Here is a 26,722-nt window from a genome sequence, read left to right as displayed (position 1 = left end):
AAAATTGAAGAGGATACGTCCAAAAGTGGTTGGTGGGGATTTACATCTTTCTCGTATTTTATGAGAAGGTTTGTAAAAGTGGGTAAAAAGGAAAAGAGGCAGAGAGAGAGAGAGAGAGAAGAAGCTAGAAAGCATCCAATTATTTGAAAAGATGGGGTTACAAGGAGGTTAAGATATAAGATAAAAACCAAAGATGCCGCCTTCAAGGCGTGTCGCCCTTCCACGAACCCTCCGTCCGCCCTACCCTCTCAGTCTTCCCCATTTGGTGGACCGTGACAGCATCATCTTCGTTACTTAATTAAACGCATGGGACCTGGAAGATATATGTGGCTCACACCAGATGTAAAGTTACTTCGTCTAACCAAGCCTACAACGAAAGGTATATTCATGTACCCATTTCTCTCATCCATGCATGCGACAAACACTCCCACTACGAAAAGCTGCTTTGAATCTGTTCGGTCACACCGTACTCTTACTCGTGGATTGCTGCTCTTTCTGACGGATTTGTAACGAAAAACTTGCAATCAAATTGATTTTGGTTATCGATGTCAATCAACTTTTCGATTGATACTAATTTTTTTTTAATTTGACTAATTGCTCACATCAACTGCTTTAGTTTTTTAGATCATATACATGCAGTGTACCAAAGAGAACCATGTTGTTACAAAGATTTCGTCTACAAAGTTGTAGAGTCAAAATGACAAAATTTTCTTGTTTGTTTAGTTCAATAAGACAAGTAGAGTCGTAACTTTTGAGAACAAAGAGAGAATAAAAACGCATAGACACTCTTATTCAAAATTTCCACCAGAGCTTACCTTCCTTCCGGGTTCAAATTTGGGAGTAGCCAGTCATGATGTTTGGTGGGATTTATTCTGGTCCTGAAAGAAAGGTCAAGAGAACTACTCTTTTCAAGGTGCTGAGTACTTAGACATTGTGTTCAGCTTATTGAACATTCTTAATAACCAGAACCATTAATCCATTTTCCCCCAATTGAAGTTCTGATGCAATGCCAGTGCAAAAAAAAAAAAAACACTAATTCTTTCAGTCCATTTCTACATATGCAGAGTGGTAATTGGTAGATTGGCCAAAAATTGAAAGGGTGACGCTAGTATTAATAGAACCGACAAGATGGCAATGTAGGTCAAGGAAGAGGTGCACGTATGGTATCCCTATGTTAAGCACTTAGCCAATACATTCCAAAAGACCGGTCTATTAGGAGCGGAAGACATAGGTACTTAACCCAAGACCATAACATCACACCCACCGTCGCGAGGCTGACGCCCACAACGGCCTACACTGGAGACGGCCCACTCTAGTGATGGCCCTAAGGTGCGGGAACACACTCAAGTCGCCCCTTCCGCTTATAGCTATGACCCATGGTGCGGGAACACACTCTGGTAGCCCCCTCCGCCCAGGGCTACACATCTCCACACGCTGTTTAAAACACAATAATCGAACCCGTGACGTAGTACTAGCTTTGATACCAAATGTTAAACACCTAGCCAATATATCCGAAAAAATCGGCCTATTAGGAGCGAAAATCATAGATACTTAACCCATGGAAACAGTTGTGTCATTAACAGATGCAAAAAAATATCCTATTTTTATATGTGGAATCTTTGAAAGAGGGTGGCTAAACAAAGTCACTTCTGGTAGGTGTCATAAAAAGCAGTTTCAGCATTAATGGAGATTGTCCCAGCATTTGGCTTATTCTATGAGTCATTCCCTCCCCTTATACTTAATCCGCGTCTAATCTCCATTGTTGCTAGCGTTTGTATTTATTCTAATTTGGGGATTCCTTCGTTTTGGATGAAGAATTTTTCCTTTGATAATGGTGGAGGGTTTGTCGTCACAAACCGTGATTCCTAGTTTCGATACTTCACATGTTCTTCGGGGTCCCCCACTCCCGCCGCAAGCAGCTCAGAACTGGTGATTCTGTTCACTGGTTCCCTCTATTGAAATCTCCGTCTTTTGCAGGAAATCAACTCCTCCTGAAATTCTCTTGAAGTTAGTAATAGTTTACATTACTAGTTAGGGTTTCAGATAGAAGTACAAAGCAATATGTGAGGCAGAGATGATGAATTTCCTAGAACTTTCTTGGGAGCTAGAATTGTCTTCAGAAAACAAACTCCTGCACTTTATGGGTTGTGTGGTTGTTTCCCTTATTAAATTGGGTTGGTAGGTTGGATTATGTTCTTCTTATTCCATGCTCGGGGTTACATCAAACAAATCAGAGAGTTTACGGCCGCAAAGGAATTTTTCAGCCGCATGATTTGACCGAATGATATCATCATTCGGACCCATGATCTTATTCAACAATTCTATCACAATAGATCAGTTTTTCCACATGGTTTTGGTAATTAGGGTTCGATCTGTGACTCGGCCAAATTGACTGTTTTTGGAGGAAGGCAATTAAGCTGACTCAGGCTCACCCATACGCTATTGCTCCGAATCACCCTTGACTGCAGGCCTGAGTCGAGTTTTTAAACTCTGAAGACTGGACCTGAGTCGGGGGAACTCGTCCGGATTTCATGGTAGCTGAGTCAGGTGCCACGTCCATTTCGCAGCACCTTGACTTAATAGAGTTAGTGCAGGTGAGTCAACTGGGTTTGGGCTAAAGTGGGTTCCTATCCCCTAATGAGAGACTTGGCTTTATCTCCGTTTTTTGCTTCTTTTTAGTGAATGATTAGTCCAAGATAATAATTACTTGACTTGTGAGCTCAATATTAACATCAGGATTAAAGCAGTTCTTTTTCTAATTCAGGACTTCATCTCATACATGTCATCTCATACATGTCATCTCATACAAAGCGTCTTGGTTGTCCCGGCAATTGTTCATCAGAATTTAGTTATCGGATAAGATCCCTTTGTATTTATCCTATGTTGTAATTATCTTTTTACGTAAAACTCGGATTATAAACAACATAAATACAACCCTTAAACAATGAAAAAGATTATGGTTCAGTTCAATATCTAATACAGAATTCCTTTTGGTTTAAATTCTTATCGCAATTGCAAGCAGAGGGTAGGCAGATGCACACACAAGACTGCATGTAAGAAACTCAGAGATTTCCTGGATGCTCGTTTGCTCTATTAAAAGATTATAGAAATTTGAATTATTGGGCAAGACAGGAAACAAGCAGAAGCTGCCACTGCATGATTCGGGCTGCTTCTCATCCTGAAGTTCTGGGTAGATGAGACACATATCTTTGCAGACCTCCATGGGCGACGAGAAGAGAAAGCATCTAGTGGCCATGCAGTATTTCTCGTCTGGGTAGGGGTCTCGATCTGAGCAAAAAAGAAACCCCTTCTGTCGATCCAGTTTACTTTGCAAATATCATTGGCACCGGCCAGCACGGTACAAAAGTTAAATGCATGAGGTGAAGAGTTGCTCATTTGTTCCTTTCATATTTAAATTCTTCACTGAAAACTGTGAAGAAACCAAATTTAGCTCTATACAGTTTCTCAGAGACCCTCTGCTTTCCTTCACAAAGGAAACCATCACCATATATCGTAGGAAACGCCCACTTATATCTCAGAGATCCCCACATTTCGTCCCATCTCTCCAATACGGTCACCATTCATCAATGACGCCGAGATACAAGGGTGGGCACTATCGAGAGCGACGTATCGTTTCTTGTCTCTGTCTCTCTCTCTGAAAAAGGTTGTTCATTTGGTTGGTCTCGGAGGTGCCTGGTGGGGGCGGGGATGTGCAGTGTTCTTCTGTAAACTGTCGAGCTCATAAGAGTAGAAAGAAAACGCACAGACGAAAATCTTCTAACTCACCGATTAAAATAATCGAATACAAACGTGCTCGCTCTGCCGTTCATTCCATGATGGAGACCCGAGTCCCCTCTGAAGATTGAAATATGCAGAGCTCCATTTCGACCCGACACCCACGTGATCTTCGCCTCGTTTTTCGAAGTTTCCAAGACATTCCGCCATAAGGAGATCAGTATTCCTATTGTTCGATTCTTCATTTTTTTGTGAAGCTCCATTTCAGTGGCGGGAGTCTCTCCTTCAATCAAGACTTTCTCTTTCTTCACTTAAAATCCAGAGAATAACTAACGGAAGACTCCGTTGGAGGTTTTGTCAAGTTTGCTCTATATCACGCTCACGATGGCATTGGATTTATGAGATAGCTAGCAGATTTAGAGATCACATAAGCCTCATTACCTCATGAACTATAAGAGACCACAGAATCCTTATCTCATGTTATCACTTTAAGGATTTCTTTAGTCAATCGACTGATTTTAATTTTACAACTAACCTGCACTTGGGGTTTAATGAGAAAGTTTCATCTTTTATTATTTATGACTGATCCAAGTATAGTAGTAAAGTAGCCGGCAAAGATGATGATTGCTTGTTGTTACCTTTATTTCAGAAATCCTATGAAACTTCTTACTAACGTAAAATCTGAGGTGTTGGGAGTGCTTATAATGTTTCATGCTTCTAGTCCACAGTGGGAATCGTTTCAGTTGCCACTATAGGCGACACCACCAAAACTTGAATTGCTGTCTATGTCAACCCTCCACCAACCTCTGCCTCCTTACATTGACGTCCTTCATCTCGTACACGGAGACGAAGGACAGCTTCATCCGCTCCACTAATGACTTCAAGTGTGTAAAGGGCGTCATGCGGTTGAAGATCATCTTAACCTTCAAGTTGACTAACCCCCCTAAAGAGAATTTCTTTCAAAATTGACAACAAAATAAAATTATGAGTCTTGTTGATGGCTTGGTAGTGATCAAGATGTGAAGTGCTTGATGCTGAGAGTTGATCAACACTTAATAGTCTTGAGCAAAAGATAATCTGATTCTAACTAAGATGATCAACATATTGTCTTTTATCATTGTTTACCGGATTTGACCTAGTGTTGCTTATGCTGTCAATCTATGCATCTGACTATTGATAGATATAAACATAAAGATAAAAATAATGATAGATATAGAAATAACTAGTGATTGAATTAGAGACAGACTCAAATTGTAGAATTGTAAGCATCTACTGTCTCTGTTGTAACTTTTATAAATAGTGTACACATGATCAATAATAATTAAGACAATATTATTCTTCATTTCTTTATTCTACAACTATAACTCATTTGCATTACTTTCTAAATCTGTCAGTTTATGGAACTCCACTTTCTCATAAAGCTCTCTATCTTTTACTTTGTTTTGTTATGCAAATTGGGCGGGCTGTCCTCCTAGAGGGTGTATAGGTCTGTCTAATTGTCCATGTTAGTTGTATAGTTTGGAGCTTATAATTGAGTTGGGAGTCTTTCTCATTACTTACAAAAAGGCAGGAGCAGATAAATTGAAAGCATTTTTCCACATTCGGGTCTGGGAGTTCCCTCCCTTCAAAGAGAGTAAGGGTTTGTTTGGAATCTCATGAAAAATAAAAGAAAAGAAAATAAGAATTTGACCATTATTATTCATAAGAATGCTTTCCCTTGAGAATACCCAGGACAAGGACTATAATATTTTGCACTAATAAACAGCTAAAACTCAGCACACGGTTTACAGGCATCGCCAAGAAGAATGAAGAAGAAGATAATGGCTTTGGTTAGGTTTAAAATAACAGGCAATAGCATATCAGAGCTAAGCATCATTAGCTATTATTATAAACTAATTTTCCTCATTGTAAGAGAGACACGGAGCGAAAACAAAGCTTTTTTTCTTTACATGATTCTGGGAGTCCTTTTACGTACTCATCGTTATTCACTCCAATTATCTCCACTCAGTGTCACACAGTAAGACGTCGGCAGCAGAGTAGTGGAATCGTCTGTCTTGACTATTATCTTCAAATTTCAGTGCACAATAATTACAGGCATCAGTCACTCGGGACTCTGCATAAATGGCGATTCTCCTTGGCATCATTGTCTACCTTTAAGGCTACACACAAGAGTGACAAAAAAATCCACGTTCTTCGCCACGAGAAAGCATCGCACGACTTTTTCATAGAGATTTCAGGCTTCATTTCATAGAGATTTCACGGCAAATGTGGTATTTCTTTATTCAGAAACAAGGGTTATTAAATATCATGAGAAACACGTGGACTGAGTCTCGTTCTCGGCCACCAATTCACGTGAACCCGTTTCTGCAACAGAGTTCTCAGCATGCAAGCTCACCCACGAGCTGTTCGATGAAATGCCGATAAGAATGCTGCCCTCTGTTTAATCCCGCCGCAGGTCTGTTTTATCCATCGATGACTTCCACGATACGCCTTTTCTGGGGATTTTTTCTTTCGATTTATTTAGTAATCTTATCTAGCGTTGGACGGATAATATACACCTTCCAATGCTACAAGGAGAAAGGTGTTCTCGACAGGTACATCTATCCCATCATCAAATGTTAACAGAGGCATTGAGCGTGGCAACGACTTTCAAAATTGAAAGGACATTTTGTTCAAATTCGTCGCGTTCTTAGATGCATGAAACTACGAACATTTGAACTGCTACACGAAAACGTAAATTCTATAGGTAGATCCTTACATGGTAGTGTAGAATCGAGTCTTCTCTTCGTCCCGCTGACTGCTCGTCTCCCATACAGCACTGTCAGCGAGTAACTGTTACCCTTTTCAGGAAAGACGGGAAAAAACGAAACTCGTGCCGAGGAAAAAATGCTCCGAAACTAGTGAGAATTTTCCTCCTTTCTGGGGTATATTAAGAAACGGAAACAAAGCATCCAGCGACAGGTCCAATTAGACGGCTTCACCTGTGGATACCATAAAGAAGCCATCAAGAAGGTGACAGTAAGAATGGTGGCTTATGGAAGTTTGCCGTTGTAGGCATGGAAACAGGAGATTCCTTTGAGAAATGTGCAAGAGTCCCACTTGACTAAGATATGTAGTGATTTTTCCCCGAGAGCTGGCCACAGAAATCGAGTCGAATTCCTTGAATACAGGCACGTCAACCTGCTATATTTGGAATATAGATTTTAGCCGCCTCTCCCCAATGAAGATGACACCAGATTGGCTCCTTACCATAAGCAGTGACACGTAGAGTTCTTTGTAGGTAGGTTCCGGTTGTTTTCACTCTCTTTCTTTTCTCCCTCCCTGTTTGGAAATGAAGGCGCGCAGGACTTGGGCTAGGTGTCAGGTGTCGTCTACTTCTACTGCTCAGTTTTTCTTTTCTTCCAGTGGAAGAAGTAATCATTTTCTCCAAAAATGGTGGACTTCTACCGACATGCTGGGTGCAAACATTCAATTATCAGCAGCGCACCATAAAAGCAAGCTGACGTGCTGATTTTTGACTCTGAATAGGTGACCTCGCTTATAAGAGTCTCCCTTGTAGGAGTACTCTGAACAGATTTCAATGATGCTCATTCAGTCTCCGTTTGGATTCTCATTTAAGTAAGGACTTATGAGTCACCATAAAATCGAGTTATGTGAGAAACACTTTTCCCAGAAATTTCATTTCGAGAAGTAGAGCCAAACACGATTTACATTTGCAAGAATCTTTTAAGAATTTTAAGGACTTGTTATAGATTTTAATTAATATTTAATAAAAACTTCATTGGAGCTCGTAGAAAAATAGAAGTACTTGAACCATTCTCGATCCATGATACCTTCATTCTCTTAAGGATATATGTTAAAGAATAGTCTGATATGAATTAGGAAGGATAAATAAGTTAAATTTATTAGTTTGAAAAAAAATTTCTTAAGATAGTTAATCATTTTGGGATGAATCTCTCGTCTTCTTCTCATTATTGTTAATCGGACGCTCTTCCTCTGGGTTATAGTGGGTTCCAACAGGGCCAAAATCTATCTTTCTTTCTGTCTTTCCCTGTATATATGCATGTAATATAAGAATCCCACGCGAATTTTCGTTCTCTTGCCTAAAATCCATCACCCCACGTGAATGTTTCGACTTTAGCACATTATTAACGACGTAGACAATAAAGCGGAACTACTCACATCTGACACTTGGCTTTGGGAAGACAGAAATGACTCAGGATGGCCAGCGTTCGACTTCTCATACTTTCTCATACTAGAAACATGCAAGATAGAGAAGAAGAGGAAACTCGTCTTTTAGAGAGATAGATGGCGAGAGGTCGGGTCACTCCCCGCCTTCTATCTCTACTATTCTTGGAGTTTGGGAGGTGATATAGTGATGGTGAAGAGAAGGTTTCTAAACAAGTTGCCAGAAGAAGAAATGTTGTTGCAGCCCATCTCCTCCTAGCACGAATATTGGTTTATCCCTCTGTCAAATTTTTCTAGTGCTTGTAGCCACTAATCTAAAGATTCTAAGGGTAGCTTTTGCTGGACAAAGTGGTCAGTTTTCTCATAGCTTTCTTGGGCATTCAAGAAGGCTATCACAATGTAAATAAAGGCACATAAATCACTATTTTTTTAATACAATTGTGTCAGTCAATAATATATGTTGTTTAAAGAAGAAGACGACTCAAATATCAATTTTCACTTGATCAGAAGTCTACTTTCTCATTCCGCCCACTCTGCCAAAAGCATTCTTGATTCAATGGGAAGATTCAATGCACAATTGGGGTCTTTTCTCTAAGAACGGAAAAAAATTAGAGAAGATGTTGGGTTTCTTCTACGGCCCACCTTTTTCTTCTCTTTGTCGTAGATCTATTACTAAGACACAAAGAGGGGGACGGAACCACCAACCCTCTCCTCTTCTTATTTGGTGCCAACAAGTAGGAGTTTTGCTCTCTCAATCATCATGGCTGGGAGGGTGGTGACCCCTACCCGTCGTTGACGAAATAGAAAGGCAAGGGATGACAAACACCCCTCCCTACTAGTGCACATGGGAGAGAGCAACATCAATTAAGCTAGGGAATCCAATCAGGTAAGTCAAGTATTTGTTCTTCCCCGATTTTTCTTCTATGTGACCCATAGAGGGAACTGGATCCCATTGAATCTGGTTCAATCGCCTCATCCTGTCTAGGTTTTATAACTATGCTTAATATTGATGTTATAAAAAAATGACTTGATCATTAACCTAGGGAGGTGATTGATTGTGGCTGAACTTGGATCGATAGTTTTGGTCACTAAATTTGAATTAACTCGGCATTGCCCTACTAATTTGACTTCACAAGCACATGATCAATTTATATTTTCAATCGTGTCATTGGCACGAAACTCATTCCTTATTAGTAGTGTGTTGCTTTGAGTCCCATTTGTTTGGCAATTAGTACTCCTCCCACTTAAATTGTTTATTATCTTTTTCGTTACATAGTTCTTGTTAAACACATCTAGGGCCCCATAGAGTTACCAAGACCCATGAGTTCATCAGTATCATTAGAATCACCTGAATCATCAGACAATGCCTTCTATTTAATTTGTTGTTTATTTGTGCTATTACAATAGCAGGGAGAACTCTATGAAAGTAAACAAGAAAGATTACAACAAGGGTATTTATCGGCCACAACAAGGGATACAACAAAGTAGCCCCAACTCTTCTTTTGTCTAGCTACAATACATTAGTTAGTCCATCTGCCAAATTTATTTCTCTATAAAATATCTGGAGCTTCTAATATAATCTTATAACCATATTTCTTTCAATCAAGTAGTCCCCTATTTCACCTTTGACACATTGGATGATGGTGCTTTCACATTGCTTCCTTACATTCACAGCTACAAGTGTTTCTGGCCTTGAAAGTGAACACAAAACAATGCGTTCAAGATCTCCTCTTAAGTGCCCCAATCCTGTATGACCTGGATTACCAAACGAAGACATATGACTCTATTTATCCAACTATTTTTAACTTGTCTGTAGGCTACTAAGATAGTTTGTTGTTATAATCATCTTCATCTTTTAACTTGGATTTGTGCCGCTTATAAACTGAAAAGTCCTTGTGGCATTGCAATCAAGGTATTAGTTTTTCATGTTTCATTAGATAAAAAGGAAGATATGTGTGTGTGGCATTTTTTAAAGGGTATTTTTAGCTTAGAAGATTCCATGACCATTGATATGCATGGTTTCAATGAAGAGTGTTTGTATGGAATAGACAAAGAATAGCTAACATAATATAGAATTGTCTTTGTTGTTTGAATCACTATTTTTATTTTTATTTTATTCGTAGAAGTAGCCAAGTAGAAATGTCAACATCTTATGCTCATGGGACATCTATAGCTAACACCAACTTTTCTAGAGTATTGTTCCTCTCAAGCTGCTAATGCAATTGAAAGGAGCCTAGTTGAAGGTACCCAAATTGAGGAAGAAGGTGACTCTATCCGGAGTACAAAAAGACAATTTGTCTCACGTGTAGATGAAATTTAAAGAAATTTCACTTCTAGATGGTATAAAAATGGCTCAATGTGTTCATTGTGAATCCAGTTTGAGTATTATTATTAGTGGAGTGACTTCACATAAACATTTGAAACATTGTCCTAGTAGAAAAACGACATTACGAAAGCAAAAAATCATAAATTTTCAACCAGTGGGGTTTATTGTTGATAAATTTCATCTAACCTTCTGTTTATGGATTTTGGAGGAAAATATGATCTAGCTAAAATGAGAATGTTTATGGCCAATTGGATTCTTATGCATGAGCATTTGTTCATGATAGTAGAAGATGATGGATTTAATTTTGTAATGAAGATGTCAAATGTAAATTATGAAAAATATCTAGTAAAACCAATAAGAAGTAGTATCTGGATGTGTATGAGGCAGAGAAAAGAAATTAAAATTTTTATTGAAAAAGATTAATAAGATTAGTCTTACCAGAGATTTTTGGAAGTCCCAAATAAAAAAATCGAATACATGGTTATTACTGGGTATTTCATTGATAGTAATTGGAAGCTACAAAAATGGGTCTTGAGTTTTGTGCATGTTCCTCCTCTTCATCGTGGTGTTGACATAGAAAATGCTATTTACGAATGTTTGAAAGATTTGGGAATACAAAATAAAATATTTAATATCTCAGTTGATAATGCTGGATATAATAATGTTAGTCTGAGAGTTTTGAAAGATGGTTTTTCAAAAAATAAAAAATTGGTTTGTGGTAGAAAGTTATTTCATGTGCATTGTTGTGTTCATATTCTAAGCTTATTAGTCTAAGATGGTCTTGTTGAAATTAAGATATCATTAAGAATGTGCATGAGAGTGTCAAATTCATTAATCAGTCTAAGGCTTGACTTCACACTTTTTCAAAATTGTGTAGCAACTACAACTAGGGACAAAAAGGTTGATTAATGATTGTCCAAGTCGTTGGAAACTCTACTCATGATATGTTGTCTTTTACATTAAAATTCAAAGGTGCATTTCCTAGATTTCAAGATAGAAAGCTAATTTATGATTGTTTGACAAATCTTGATGAATGGGAAAACGTTTAAATGACGTGTAAGATTCTAGAAGTCACTAATATCATTTATGGGAGTGACTACCCTACTTCTAATTTGTACCTTAGTGAGGTATATAGGGTAAAAGAAGTTTTGAATTTTCATTCTACAAATGAAAATATTTTTATTAGGTCGATGCTTGGTAAAATAAAACATAAATATGAAAAGTACTGAGGTGAATGCAATTTGTTGATGGTTGTTGTTTCAATTTTGGATCCAAGGGTCAAATTAATATTGATTGAAATGTGTTTTCCATAGATATATTCTGAGGTGGGAGTTAAAATGAATCTAAACTTAGCTCGACAAATTTTATTTGAGATATATGATGATTATATAGTCATGTGTAATGTGAAAAATAGTAATGAAGAGACTCTTTCATGCATTAGCTTTACAGGCGTTTACACAAGTCGTAGATCTCATTCTTCATCAAGTTCAGGTTGGTCAAAGTTAACGACTTATGTGAGACAAGTGGAAGTAGTGAATTCACCAAAATCATAATTGGAAAATTATCTTGAAGAAGATGTGTACATTTTTTCAGGAAGCTTCACAACATGATTTTGATGTTTTAGAATGGTGGAAAGTGAATAATTTGAAATTTCAGGTATTATCTAAAATGGTAGTAGACATCCTTGCAATTCCCATATCTAGAATAGCCTTAGAGTCTACCTTTAGTGTTGGTGGTAGAATAATAGACCAATATTATTCTTCATTGGCACCAAATACAATTCAAGTTTTGATTTATGGTGGTAATTGGGTTCAGGCTCTTCACGGTGTCAAGAAAAATCAAAAGGTGAACTAATTTTGAAAATTTTATTATGATTTTTATAGTGAATTTTTTAATAAGGTTTATGCATAATATTATGCGGTGTTTATGAACAATTTTATGTAGGGTTTATGTAGAGAGGTCATACCCAATTTTATGTAAAGGTCATGCCCAATTTTATGTAGAGATCATGCCCAATTATAAGTAAAATGTATGCATAATTTTATGTAGAGTTTATTTGACATATATTTTGTACAAAGTTTTAAATATTGGTTGGAACTCGAACATACTCGAGCTTGAACTCAAACTCAATTAAAATTCTTATGCTCAAGCTCAATTCCAATTTTAGGATCGAAGTTGGGCTCGGCTGGAGCTCAAGTTCAAAGTATTTAAATCAAACCCAACTTACAGGTTTGAACTAGACTCGACTCAATGCCACCCTTATCCCCACTCCACAGCTTTAGGGAGAAACCCAGGTCCCAAGGATCTCCTGGTCGCCCATGGAACTCGAGCCTATGCCCACCCTTATATAACTATAAATAATAACTGAAAGGAATGATTCTTTAAAATTGGTCATATAATGTCGCGGTGTATTTTTAGATGGAGGTCTCGATTTCGACTCTCCCAAGGATTAAGGGTAACCAGTGTTGTAATAGATTACGAAAAGGGTGTGAGAAACAACATGGGATGGACCTAGGTTACTACATTGCAGTCAAGAAGGATCCATGATTGGATTGGCATTTGTTTTGTTAAAATCAACAAGCAAGCGACATTCTCACATGTCGTCCCAAATCTATTCAATTCCCAAGCCGCAGCAATACTCTGGTGAATTTTGATCAGAGGAATCGCCCCAGTATCTGTAACAGTGAATAATATACGAGGTAACTGTTTTCCCCCTTTACATGTGTTTCTGGTTGGTTCCGGGCCATGGGCATGGCCTGTTTTCGCGTTTACATTCTACTGGCTCTCATGTTCATGGCCATCGTTGTTGCAGTTCGTGTAATCGTCTTCACGTCTCATGGCGTTGTTGAGGAGAAGACAGTTTCCAAAGCATGAGGATTTTAACGATGGGATTGAGCTGCAGACGGAGGAAGCCCAAATGAAAGGCACAGGATATATCATTCAGTAACGACCTGTTGAGAACACCAAATTCGTCATCCCTGCCGGTCAAGACCATGTAGCTTTCATAACTGAACCTTGTCCGTTGCTTACAAATCCTAAAGGATGATCATGACTAACTAAACAACTCTCACCAAATCTACAAATAATACAATTTTGTAATAGATTTTTTCTCTTGCGAGATGCAACCAGTGTCGTCCATCAAACTGCGTTTTTGGTCTCTTAATTCTCATGAGGAGAGGAGAGTGATTCGATAGGAGCAACTTTAATGTTTCATGGCCACTTCGGTTTTGCTCTGGAGGGTGCTCAAGTGGCCGCATAAAGAAGAAAACCCTGATGCTATATCTGCAGTCCGGCTTGTTTTCTTGATGGGATCAAATAATAAGCTACTTCGTATCATAAAATTACGAGTAGAAAAGAGGAAAAAACATGGATGAGAGAACCTATATCAACACATATTGACAACCTGATTATCAGGCTCACTGTATTCACATGCCGCCCAACAATGGTTGTTCATCATAGCTTAAAGTAGTCTCCACTGTCCGGAGGCAGACTAGTCGCCACCGTCTCTCCATCAGTGATCCGCCACAGCTTGAGAGCTCCATCCATGCTCGCCGTGCACACCATGAAAGCATCCTGATTATCTTCTCTTGTAAAATGGTTTCTGAAAGCCACAACACATCTTATGGGTCCTCTGTGGCCTTCCAACACAGCAAGGCAATTGTACTCGCCGTCAGTCCCTCGGACCCATACCCTACAGGTCGAGTCGGCAGACCCACTCACCACATAATTGGCCAGTGAGGCCAGGCACATGACCACGTGGTTGTGACCTTGCAGGGCACCTCCATATTGCAAGTGGCTGGAGCCCAGACCACTGAGCCAGTAATAGATACACCCATCAGTACACCCAGCATACAAGATGGAACCGTCTTTGGTCAGTGAGAGGGCCTTCACCGGGGACGATTTGGCAGACAGCGTAAGTGTCAGGGAATGCCGGCCGTTCTCATCGAGTGAATTCCATTGCCAGACTCTAATGGTGGAGTCCTCCGAGGCCGTGTAGAGCACACCATCGGGGCCTGTCACTAGGGCATTCACTGCTCTTGTATGGGCTTGGATAGTCTCAATGCATTTGAGATCTGGGATCTGCCACACCTTCACTGTTGTGTCCCCGATCGCCGAGTAGAGAAGGTTCCCGGAGTAGCTGGTATCAAGACAAGATACATTCCCTGAATGCTTCATTGGAAAAAGAAATATTTAGAGAAGAAACACAGTTCACTGCATATCAAGTCTTTTTTCCTTTTTCGATGAACATTAACAGGTTACATCCATGTATGCAAATATTGAGGTGTAGTCATGTACATAATAGCTATGGCTCGAATGTTTTTTCATCTAAGTTGCAGAGATAATATGACTCTGTTGCCAGCCTTGTAAACTAGAGTGAATTTTGAGTTTGAAAGGGAGGTTCTACCTTAGGTAGTGCTGGTTTATTCTAGTAGAAAAATAATCTTGTTCTGTTATCATCAGAGATATCCTGCAGATCTCATGTTTGGGGTCGGAATGTGAAAGATCTTGGACGAGGGCAGGAAATCAGCTCACTTGGCCTTTTCATTGTTCAAAGCCTGGATCTAGCCTATATCCCTTCCTTTCTTCAACTACGCAGATGAAAAGGGACCTTTCCTGTCTAGGTGCGCAAGCAGGTGGGGAGGTCAGGAGAGTTGCAAACAACAAGGGGACGGGTGAAGGAAGCGACTGCAACTCCCCAGCCTTTCTAGTATAAAACAAAGAGATTAGGAAGAAGGAGCCTCCACCCTATCTCTCCCTTTCTTTAGAGAGGTTGGGAGGGAGGGAACCATTCTCTCCCTTTCCTTCTACCAATTAGGGAGAGACCCCTGCCCTCTTCATAGGTGTCTGAAAACTCTGTCCCCCGATGAAGAGGACTGAGGGGCCCCCCTTGCTCTCTCTGTGGACCTACAGAAGTTCCACACAACAATAAAAGGACTTCCAGCTTCTCTTGCTTGAAAAATAAAATAAAAAATTTCTCCTTCCAGACTCTCTTGTAGAGTTTCCCCACCTTCTCTTCTAGCTCTCGCTTACAGATCAGTGGAGATCAACCAGACTCGATCACATTACATGTTAGTGACTAGATGAGTTTAATGACATTGGTTATCATGCATAAAACCGAAAGACAACATAACCAATGTTCCAAACTTGTAGGGCAAACTGCTACAAAAAGGAATAATACCGTGGATGGGTGTGGGAGACTGGTCCATTTGGTATTCACTAGTTATTCATGACACTTCAGATCTCCCGGACTCTTAAACCCTACACCTGATCAATCAGCTGACCAGGCATCAATGGAACTGAGACAGTGAGACCATCATATGTGGGCCATTCACAGCCAACTTGGATATCCGTTTGAGAGACTGGGATTTGCTCCTCCACAGCAGATCCGACCCCAATATAAAAATGGTAAAAAAATTGTCATTCACGCCATGAAACCCTATCCAAGAGAAACTGTTTTGAATGAATTCACATTTTGACAATTTCCCTGTCTTTCATGTTTATCCTCTCCCTCGATGTTCTTCGTACTCTCGTGACTGGATTGCTTTTACTGAATCTGTTTGCTGTACTGTCTGTATTCATACATGTCGTTATTTGCTCTCTCATCATTGAGGCCTGTCAATTCAATTTTTGTTACCCCGTGTCTCAATTGCACTTCTTGTCAATTCCCCAACATCGATCTATTTTCATAGAAACATCCAAATTACTCTCTCCTTAACGCGAAAGTATCAATACAATCATGGTAGTGAGATCTAGCATGATATAGGAGGAGTGCTCATTATTATCATCTTAATTAAAAATCTCTAACAAGCGCAGCATAAATCAGTTCTTACCCATCCAAGGATGTACAGAGACAAAATGGAAAGGAATCTGAGAGGGAGCAAAAGCCCTTACCTTCCGCTGATCCCTGCCGATCAGGTATCGGTGTAGGTAGTCGGTGAGTTTGGGGTTGGTGGCGATGCGGAGGTGGGTGGTAACCATGGAAGTCGAGGAGCGGCGCCACACCCGGATTCGAGTGTCCCCATAAGCAGCAAACACGTACTTGTCGGACACAGACAGCGCCCGCACCTGCCTAGCCTTGGTCTTGAGCTGGCCGCATTCCGTAAGCTCCGGCAGCCTCCAGACACGTATGGCGTTCGAAGGGGTACCGGTGTAGACAAGACGGCCGGAGATGGCCATGGAGAGGATGGCACCATCGCTCTTCTGCACGGAGGAGACGCAGGTGTGGGTTCGGTCGTCCAAGTCGATGGCGGGGAAGGAAGGAGGGGAAGAGAGGGAGGGAGAGGAGATGAAGGTGTACTGAAGAGGGTTGACGGAGTAAGAAGAAGCGCGGGGAGGGGAAGGAAAGAGTGGAGGGGAGGAGGACTGGCTGGAAGATCTGCTCCTGTACAATTTGGTGTGCCTTCTTGGCGTGACGGGACTGGAACTGCTGGGGAGCTCATATGGTTCCATCTCCGGGTGACAAAGGAGAGAAAGAAACGTGGGGGGAAGTTAAATGCGAGTTACCCACTCCATTTTACGTTCATACCAACCCAGAGAGGGGGAGCAAACCGAGAATGGGGAGACAGAATTAGGATTTAGGGCTGGAGATACACCGACCAAAACCCACGAGGCTGTCTCCATTATTCAGCGAGATCATTGATGGAGATACACCGACCAAAACGTGTAGAAGATTTATGAAGGGGGGGGGGGGGGGCAGTGATTCCATGTCAATGTATGATTTAACGGATGGGCCCACGTCAATCAATGAGCAAGAAAAAATCGACCCAAGTCGGTCTCAATTGTACCAGCCCCACTTAATCTGCAATGAAATGGCTCCTTCAAGCCTGCAAATACTTCTCCATGATACGAAGCTGCCAACAGAGATTTTAACCCTCTTAATACATCATTCTGTACAATGATTTAAAAAATTACATATTAATGTGAAGATGAAATTATAACAAGACAATAAATACCACACTTCAAATTGCTTAGCTCTTAACATAAAACTTCATTCTAACTATTATTTACAGAAAGATTGTGTTTATACATTGGTAACAGCTTCTCTTTTGTTTCTATTTTTTTTTTTTTTTTTTTTTGAAGTTTCTTCTTGTTTACTCATCATAAATGCATTTTATTGTTTTCCATTTGTTGCTCTGTGCATTTTAATGTTCTAATTATTATTGTTCGTTAAAGAGAGAAGAGAAACTAAAAGGGAAAATTTCAAGTTCTTCTCTCTCACAAATACCTCCGTCCTTCCAACATCGTCCCAGATGAAAAAGAAAGGCCATGCCTCTCCCGTCCTTCCACCATTCCACCGGCAAGAGGGAAGACAGCATCCCCCACCACATGGGGTAAAAGGGTATTAATTCTCATTCATTTCTGAGCCTCGGTCTCAATACGTCCATTCAGAAAACAGTGAAGGTTTTATAGCTCTTACTGTCAACTCAACTATGGTTTTCCATCTAAGCAAAATCAAATCAAATCCTCTCCTCCAAGAAACAAGCCGCCCATCCAACTCAGATGTTGAGAAAGCCCAAGTTGTAAAACCATGCTCTCAACATACCAGGTTTTCCCTCCTATCAACGAGTAACCCTTAGACCTTGACTATTTAAGAACTTGTAATTACAACACATGAACTTGGCAGCCTTCAGCCCGTATGACAGCTCCAATACAAAGCAATTTATGTAGCAGGGTACTTACGTACTCTTTGGACCTTTGACTATTTAAAATTTTGTATTTTTAAATAGATTTTGGTTTTACTTCTTTTATGTAATAGATGAGAATTTGGAATATATCACTCGTTCGACTCGATACAGGGCCAATACAGGGCTACTTGTGTGCGTTCGTAACATTGGGGCTCCATATGACCAAATAAACCCCGTCTCTTGACTCGAATACTGCATTCGAATGTGACCACCACATTTTTTTGTTCAAACTATAAAATTCATTTACGAGAGGGAAGAAATTCGATTCTGATCGAGTTTAACTCAACGGTTCTAGTATTGTTCAACTCATAAAGCCAACTATGATAAATATCAGAATTATGGGCAAATATGCACCAGATCACTAGAAGGCAATCAAAGCATGTTTTACGAAGGGAAAGATTTAAGTCAAAATACAAATATACACAATCCACAAAATACAATAAAGAAAAGGAGATAAACCTTTTAAATAAATTTAAAAAAAAAAATGCATGCAGCGTGGGACTATGAAGTGATCAATCATATCTCAAGAGACAACGGGGAAAAGCAAAAATTATTAGATAAAACGAGTTTCCTGCAAACTATGCACAGCTGTATCCAATCAAGAATAAGATAGAACCCAAGTGCAAGATTTTTGAGGTCCAGTATGTTGGATTTTGAGAGAAAAGACAACATTGACTTGCATACACCCTCCGATAAAAACAGATTAAAAGTCTGCATTTAGGACCAACAAGTCCTAACGTTACTAATCTCATATCTGAATCTAAAGCTCTCAAAGTCAGATTTACTGGGAAAGTAGTGATAAGACATTATCAGACATTCCAGATACTATCTTTCTAGACAACGTAAATGGTCAGGCATTTTACACAAGGAACAGAGAGAGACTATCAGAAAATGCCACAGCTACAACTCACAAGAGCATCAAGCATAACATGTATTAAGTGGCCTACCAGTGGCAGCCCTTCAATTGAAATTCAAATCAATGTTTAGCCCTGCATAGTCAGATCTAAAACAGACGTGCAGATATAATCCAGCGAGTAGTCGGTACAATCATTCTTCCAGGCCTTTTGACAGGTTCCTGCATCATTGACTGCAGAAGGCAACGCTTTAGATGTACATGGTGTAATTTCATTGATAATGACAATAACAAACAATACCGCACTGTGACACTGCTTTCTAAGTGTATATGACCTTACTGTATGCAGTACAAAGGGCCCGCATCTATTTTAGAAGTCATTTCCCTCCACTGATAGATGATGCATATAGGTGATGTTAAGTCAATTTTGATCTCTGCTTGTTCATCTAATCAAAACATCCCCTGAGAGGCAAGTTGGCCATAGAAGGATGACAAAAAGTACACCAACTGCACATGATTACCAAACTAATGAATAACAGAGATAACACCAACTGATGTTTGTTATCCATTAGCATCTCTACTCTCAGCTGAACAATTGGAATTCACTGAATTTGCTGTAAGCCCATCTTCAAAGGTAAAACATCCATGTATGTTACTAATACTATCACACATACTCCCTTTTCCGCAAGGAAAACAGATCATAATAAAATGAACAGCTATGCCTTCTATTAAGAGGGCTCCAGGCCATCATGCAGAAACAGAGAACACTAAAATTACCTAGACTCTTCAAGTTAAGATGCCTACTCCATTTCAGCATTAATATGGCAATTTTTCCTGCAGTGCTGCAGATTTTGCTAGCCTCAGATTCACATAAATTGGTTCCAAGCTCATAACGCATTGATCTCCCCTCCATCCAGCCCCTCCCCCCTCTCTCACACACTATTGAAAGGAGTTTACACGACAAGGAGTAGCATAAATAGTACCTGAGGGAAATCCATAATACAAATTGTTGAAGCCCAGCAAATGAAATCCTATATTTACTGTTTCTATTTAAATCCTGAATGACTTGAGCAATTATGGTTAAAACTGATCAAGGAGATCATCCATAGCTCTAATCCAACAACTACTGCATTAAAACATTTACAAGCAATCCAGCACCATCCTGAATCAAAAGGAATCCATAGAATATAGTGTAAGAAAAACATATATATAATATAGTACAATGCAACAGTATGATCAATTAACAGAAGAATGGAAACAAAGCATTGACATATAATCATTGATGTTACAAGCAACCACGAGAAAACAAAAAACTGGTATAAGCTATCTGCAACAAGTATGAGCACAATAGCAACCAAGCTCTGAGTAGGCCAAGTTAGCGCCACCCAGTTATCTGTAATCACCTTAATAACAGCATATACAGTGGATGCAGATTCCAAGATATTTGAGCCATTTCTATGAGCATCTTTAATCTGTCATTATGTTCTGTGAGTCTACCACCCATTCCAGAAGTACCAAACATACTAGGTTCAGCTGGAGAGAAAACAAGTAAATATCCATTAACAAATTTGAACTCCCTACCACTTTTTTTTTCACATAGTAAAATACATCTCATTTGGTGTAGACACCCAAAAAGAAATAAAAGAGGGTATTAAATTGTTTCCATACCAATCACTTAGCAGATGCATTGCGATGTAATGATGGAATCCAACTAGATGAAGAGCCAACATGACCGCTGACACCTTGACCAAAATGTGTTGTTTCAGTTGGTTTTGTGTTTGCAGTAACTTTCTTGGAGGCACCAGCAAAAGCAAATGAAGTGGATGGTGTATGCATTTTGTCCACAGGAACCCCAGGTCTCTGAACAACCAAAAATTGTTAACTCTAGAAGTTTTAGAAGACACTCCTTTTTCTCAATCAAATAAAAATAGTTATGGTATTTTCCCCTTTTTGATGACCAACTTGAATAGTTTCAAAGCAAACAAGTAAAACTTTGGAAGACTTACAAGCTTTTCATCATGTTGATTACCCACAATCAGATTTTTATCAGTTGTTTTCACTTGCAAGCGGACACTTGGACGAGCAGCATTCTGCAAACCAACACGATCAACAACCTCAGCTGACCGTGAAACATCGTTACCCCCTGGCAGAAGAAATAATGGAGAAGTTAATCGAGACAAAGATTATATAGAAATCTTAAATAGTAATTCTTAAAATAATAAACCATAATCAAATAGTATAGAACATGTTTCAAAGTCCAGACTGTTCTAAGATGCACTGAAGGGGTAACCGTTGTCTTTACTTTGACAAAGTAAAGACACCTAAATTTGTTACGGACTAGCAAAAAAGTCTTGCATAGAAACAGGAAGATTTTTGAGAAGTCGACAACAACTAATTTTATATGGCTCTGTTATGGCAATCAACATATGATTTTTTAGCGAAATGGAGAGAGAATTTCAGCAGTCTTAGCTACCGACATGTCTCACCCAGTATTGTGTATATGCGAAACAGTCCAGCCTCCACAACTCAATTTCCTAGACTATATATTGTTCTACTTGGACATTGCAGAGTAAATTCAGATCCAAAGAAAACGGTGCCACAGAACAAAAATTAGTGAAGAATTGTTATTCAGTTAAGAACTAAAGATAAACGTTAGCATTTCCAAGTGCACGGCAAGCATGCAAATAGTACCTTGACGCCTATCGACATCCATGGGCATAGCTCGAGTGCTTGTTGCCCCAGAAACAGGCTGCAAGATTAGTAGTAGTGTGCCTGATCAGAATGAATGTAGAAGTATTGCATATCTTACACGCATCCACTCACTCACCAAAGAACACTTACAGAAAAACGGGCCTGACTTTTTGTTTTTTGGGCTTGCTGATATTTCAAGATTGTCCAGTCAAATATATAATCAAAGTCATACCCTGGAATGAGCCAATATCAGAATCAAAAACGAAAATGAAGAACTCTTCAACACATAAAATCATCCCTCTTGACCGCCAATGCAGTCTGACAGTATAAAAACCTCTAACATGGCATGACTATTGCCCCTGCATGGACAAAAACCTAAACATCAACTCATGATTACAAATACCTCGGCTCGTTACAAGCCTTCCAATTTGTCATGTTCTTTAAACTCAAAATCTTTGGTATAACTGTTTACACAGAAGTAGTGAGCAAGCTAGAATAACGTTTAAGTCTGTTAGAATAGTCCACATTGATCCAAAATTAGAAAGATCCTGTGCAAGTTAGAGATTAGCAAGAATTGTGAAAGATAAGACTCCAAATATAAGAAATAATTATAAGGCATGCATTTTTAGGTAAATGTAATAACAATAAGAAATTTAAACAACTACATATATATATGCTAAGAACATAAAGAAACCAAATCTAACGAATAGTAACTATAAACTCTCCAACACAGGAAATATGCTCATTGATGCTGGAGAGAAGTTCCCAGCAATAACATTATGAATAAACGACAAAAGAGAACCATGCAACAGGAGCACCTAAGCCAGCCATACTACAAGTTCTAAAATGATGAAAATCCAATCCACCCAATAATGAGGGTTTTACAATGTATCTAATAATTGACAAAGCCGTACCTTCACGAACAAACAAGTCACGAAACAGACGCTTCAAGAACCCATAATCTGGTCTTTGATCAAATGTTAAAGAATGACAATAATGGAAGTATGAAGCGAACTCCACAGGATGGGACTTGCATAAAACCTTTGACACAGAAAGGCATTATTAGCAAAAAAAAAAAAGAAAAGTCAATGTAACTTGGAAATTCAAAGAAGAAGGGACAACAAATATGAATACCAGTTGCAGTTACATACTTCAATTGGAGTAGAGAGCTTCTTCTCACATATCTTATCATATTTTTGCTTCTTTGTGGCAGCTTTCAATCCCTGCCACGGAAGGCTACATTAAGCAGTTTTTGAGTCAGTAACATGATGAAATAAACAAATGATAAATATATATTAATACAAATAAAAATGAAAATAAGCACTTCTGTCACATCCAGAAATAGCAGACCATGTGACATATCAAAATAAAAGACAAAGAAGGCCACCAATAGCAGGTGACTCCCTATGATATATCCACGAATAACTTCCTGCAGGCAATACAAAGCAGGGGCCAAATTCAAGTTGGTAATGTTTGGCATTCCTCAACAGCAACAACATGAAGGATTAACTAGCAGCAGGAGGTTTGCCAATTTGACCGGTTACAGTGAAGTATTTAACAGTCCAAATCATCCAACTTGATGTTGGCCCCATCCTGAAAAGCATCACCTGCAAAAAAAGTCACCAAAGGGCAAGTTTTGTGCATCCTACCGTATAAACCTAAGCTGATTTTTTACTGATCAACACTAAGTTTTCCAATTAATTAAAACGGATAATGTAGCAGTCGCTTTCGAAGTAGTAATGTTCCAAGTACTTGAACTAAGAACGTAGCATTAACATATTGAAAAATCAACAAGTCATACAACAATTCAACCAAGGGACATACCTCCCTCTTAAAAAATAAAGCAGGACATAGCCAAGAGATTCCAGATCATCCCGTCGGCTTTGCTCTGGACAAAAGAAGCAACCTCTCTGAATAACTGCCAAGAATTAGATCTAAATAAATCAACAGACTGCTCCTCACTTACCAATGCCCAAATGAGTGTTGCAACTTGCATACCGAGCAGTTCCAGTTAAATTTTTATTCTCCCTGCATATCATTTAGTTCCACCAAATCATAAGAACTTTTACAGAAAAGGAAAGAAAAACAAGCCAATTATATTGTTGGAGAGGAGAGGCAAAGCTTTAATTGTGGGGAGGCCTTTCCTATCCCTGTTGATGTTTGAGGCTTCGCCTCCCTTCATGCTTTTTATTTCATTATTCATTCATTAGTAACAATTACAACTTTTATGAGTTAAAAGAAAACAAAACACACATGGCTAAGTTCTGATTGACAGAATCAATGAAAGCAGAGATGATTAACTGCCAATCAAGTACCTGTATGGAATGTGGCGGTTGGTTGTGGAGTCTCGATATCTTTTTGCAAGACCAAAATCAATGATATAAACCTACACAATGTGACATATGAAAAACAAGGATAGAAGCGTGAGAGTAAAAAAATATAAAACTCATCCAGGTCTACCATGATAGCAAAGTTGATAATAGGTATACCTGATTTGCTTTACGACCCAGACCCATGAGGAAGTTGTCTGGTTTAATATCTCTGTGCAAAAAGCCCTTTGAGTGGACATATTCAATTCTCGTGATCTGGATAGAAATGCAATAACAAGACGACATCTAAGCAAAGAAGCACTCCACCATGAATTTCTGACTCGATTTTTATCAAATAACTATTATGCTTGGAATAGTATTCAGACAAGTATGTGATTGGACTTATTGTTTGGGGTGTAACTGAAGCGCAGAAGCACACCGGGCCAAAGTAATGACCCAATCAACACTGACAAAAGGGTAAATTATTATCCTCTGTGCTTGCGAACCTACCAAGATATTTGGCATGAGAGCCAGGTACACCAAATATAACACTTGTAACTCAAAAAGGCCCCTGAGCAAATGGACATCTCATAAATTGAAGTCTGGAAAATGTACAATGATTATAGTCTCTTCACCTACAACATTTCAGAATACTCCTGTTCTGAGCAATACCAAGCTCAGCTGAACCTGCAGCACAGATTATATCTGCACTGCTCAAAAGACTGCAATCTTTGAGCATCATAAAGCATGGGATCACAAAGGAAGAAGAACAACTAGCACTCATCACCAACAATGGGTTTATTAAAGAAAAAAATTATGCTTGAAAGCACTAACCTAGTCATCATGCAAATCTAGTGTATAAGACCATAAAGACAGACGACAACAAATCATATTTACCATCTGATCAGCTAACATTAAGACGGTCTTCAGTGAAAACTTCCTCCCACAATAGACAAACAGATCTTCAAGGCTAGGCCCAAGCAAGTCAAGAACAAGAATATTATCCTCTCCATCCATCCCACACCATTTGCTGCTAGCTATGCCACCTGCATTGGAGAGGAGTTTTGAAAGATGATTAAATCAACATGATACACATGAAAAGCTGAAGGAAACTGAGCGCTTGATGCTGTAAGAGAACACTCACTTCCTCCTTGAAGAATGTTGTAAAGTTTGGCCTCATAAAGTAACTGTGGATGTTTAGTCTTGCTGTTCTCCTGCAAATTGACGAAGGAGACGGTCAATTGATAAGTTACTAGTGATGCAGAATAAATTACACTGCTTTTTAATCAAAGAAATTTTTTTCCCACAGTCGACATCATTAAAGATAACTTGGCACTCGCTTCAGTTCATTACATTACAAAATGAACAATGAGGGACGAAAAGTCTAGCAAATTAACTTTTCTGTCTTGTAGCCTCCTCAATAGGGGCCCTTCTAGGACGTAGGAAAAAAACAAAGAATAGCAAAAGAAAAATGTAGTATAATTCGTACAGTTTCAATAAAGATGAAAAACCTTGGAACTTCATTAAAACTTTTCCATGACAACACGTCTGAATCTAAACAAAACCCATACCGGGAAATATTGACTATACAAAGTCGAAAGTTAGTGTAACGGCAAAATCAGTACCATTTCAGCACAAGTAGGAGGCATAGAAAAATTAAACAATTTTTTTTTTTAAAAGAGAAGTTATCGATATACCACGATAATCCGGCCAGCACAAACCTTATACACCCGATCAACCCCTAGTAATTAACCGCTCCCTTTTTTCTTTTTTCCTCTACATTTCTCGAATTTAGAAAAAACACAAAAAAAAAAAAGAACCCAAACCCCAGAAAAAGTTCAATTTCGTCTTTTACTCTTCCATCAGCCTGACGATAGGTGAATCGCAGGCACAACTAAATGAATCCAACTGAAGATCTGACAGACTTACGATCTTTACGGCAACAATCTCATGCGTATCAATATGCGTGGCTGCACAAATCGAGTTCATCAAATTAGCCGATAAGACAAAGCAGCTTGATCAGACAGTAGACAAAATATACATATGAACTGGAGTCGAAAATCACCCAGATAGATTTCTCCAAAAGATCCGCTGCCGATCTTGCGACCGAGCTTGTACTTCTCGCCGACGATCCTCTCCATACCCTAGATTTTCCTAAAGTTTCAGAGCATGAACCGCAAGGTTCTTCAAAGCCTTTCTTCTTCGATCAATAATTAGCAGAAGCCGCGAACTAAATCCGCAGCAGAAGAGAAGAACGGAGGAAAAAACTCGGGCTTTCCGTTATTTTTCCGGATGAAACTGAAACCACGAAGTACAGACCTAAATGAATCATTGAGAAGTTGGGTATTTGTGGTAGTACGGAATCTACGGATGGACGAAAGGGTATTAATGGTATTTCATTGCTTATCGGGAAGACGTTCTTATTGAATCGACTAAAATACCCTTCCCGACAGATAAAAACTTGTTGCATACCCGAGCGCTTAAGGGCTTTTAAAGCTTATGATGAAGGCGGTTAAAGGAAGAGAACCAAGGACTTTTTTAGTACAATGGCAGTGATAGACGGCACTGCCACCGACGTGTCGGCACAGAAGCGGAAACGTGAATCGACCGAAATCCGGCAGCCGGCGGCGCGTTTACCTATCGTCTCTCCCTACTCCCGCGCGCGTTTTTGGTAGGGAAAACGCTCGCTGGGCCACGGAAGCCAGGACTTGCGAGACAGTTTACCCGGAAAACCAAGCGTAACAATCTAACTGGTGCTTTAAAAAGCCCCGGTTGGCGTATCACTGTCACGATGTCATTGTATTCTCTTCTCTTCTCAAAATACAATGTGCCGTTTCGTGTCGGAAATCGACCTCCATTTCTCGGTCGACACAGCGCGGTAGGTTGCAGATTCACGGCTGCGCAGCATAAAAAAAATACACAGTCACTTAAATAT

The 26,722-nt window shown here is 39.4% G+C and overlaps 2 protein-coding genes across 6 annotated transcripts; both read right to left on the bottom strand.

Moving 5' to 3' along the window:
- Nucleotides 1-13,174: 13,174 nt before the first annotated feature.
- LOC137946103 (protein JINGUBANG-like) lies at nt 13,175-16,873 on the bottom strand. The gene is made up of 2 exons (XM_068792284.1): nt 16,142-16,873; nt 13,175-14,419 (listed from the first exon to the last, which is right to left on the bottom strand). The coding sequence occupies exons 1-2, from the start codon at nt 16,697-16,699 to the stop codon at nt 13,703-13,705; spliced, it is 1,275 nt and encodes a 424-aa protein (XP_068648385.1). The 5' UTR covers nt 16,700-16,873; the 3' UTR covers nt 13,175-13,702.
- Nucleotides 16,874-18,469: 1,596 nt separating this feature from the next.
- LOC137945215 (casein kinase 1-like protein 3) lies at nt 18,470-26,093 on the bottom strand. 5 transcript variants are annotated; one of them, XR_011110965.1, is made up of 17 exons: nt 25,853-26,093; nt 25,717-25,757; nt 24,932-25,001; nt 24,685-24,833; nt 23,968-24,063; nt 23,794-23,864; nt 23,445-23,506; nt 23,303-23,366; nt 22,630-22,714; nt 22,393-22,519; nt 21,629-21,711; nt 21,479-21,536; nt 20,794-20,930; nt 20,456-20,647; nt 20,191-20,320; nt 19,123-19,294; nt 18,470-19,021 (listed from the first exon to the last, which is right to left on the bottom strand). XR_011110965.1 is itself a non-coding variant. In XM_068790992.1 (15 exons), exons 1-14 carry the CDS (start codon nt 25,926-25,928, stop codon nt 20,459-20,461), a joined length of 1,308 nt encoding a protein of 435 aa, XP_068647093.1. In that variant the 5' UTR covers nt 25,929-26,093; the 3' UTR covers nt 19,976-20,320; nt 20,456-20,458. The 5 variants fall into 5 exon arrangements, 1 of the variants encoding a protein (XP_068647093.1); XR_011110966.1 differs by having other exon boundaries at nt 19,128-19,294; XR_011110968.1 differs by lacking the exon at nt 19,123-19,294 and having other exon boundaries at nt 18,473-19,021.
- Between the last annotated feature and the right edge of the window lie 629 nt (nt 26,094-26,722).

The sequence above is a fragment of the Aristolochia californica genome, unplaced genomic scaffold (genome assembly GCF_029961685.1).
Source record: "Aristolochia californica isolate CCGP_79_NKW_82.1479 unplaced genomic scaffold, dmAriCali1.0.hap1 SCAF_12, whole genome shotgun sequence".
Taxonomy (NCBI): domain Eukaryota; kingdom Viridiplantae; phylum Streptophyta; class Magnoliopsida; order Piperales; family Aristolochiaceae; genus Aristolochia; species Aristolochia californica.
Note: the sequence above shows the minus strand (reverse complement) of the source record. Positions and strands in the feature narration are given on the sequence as shown.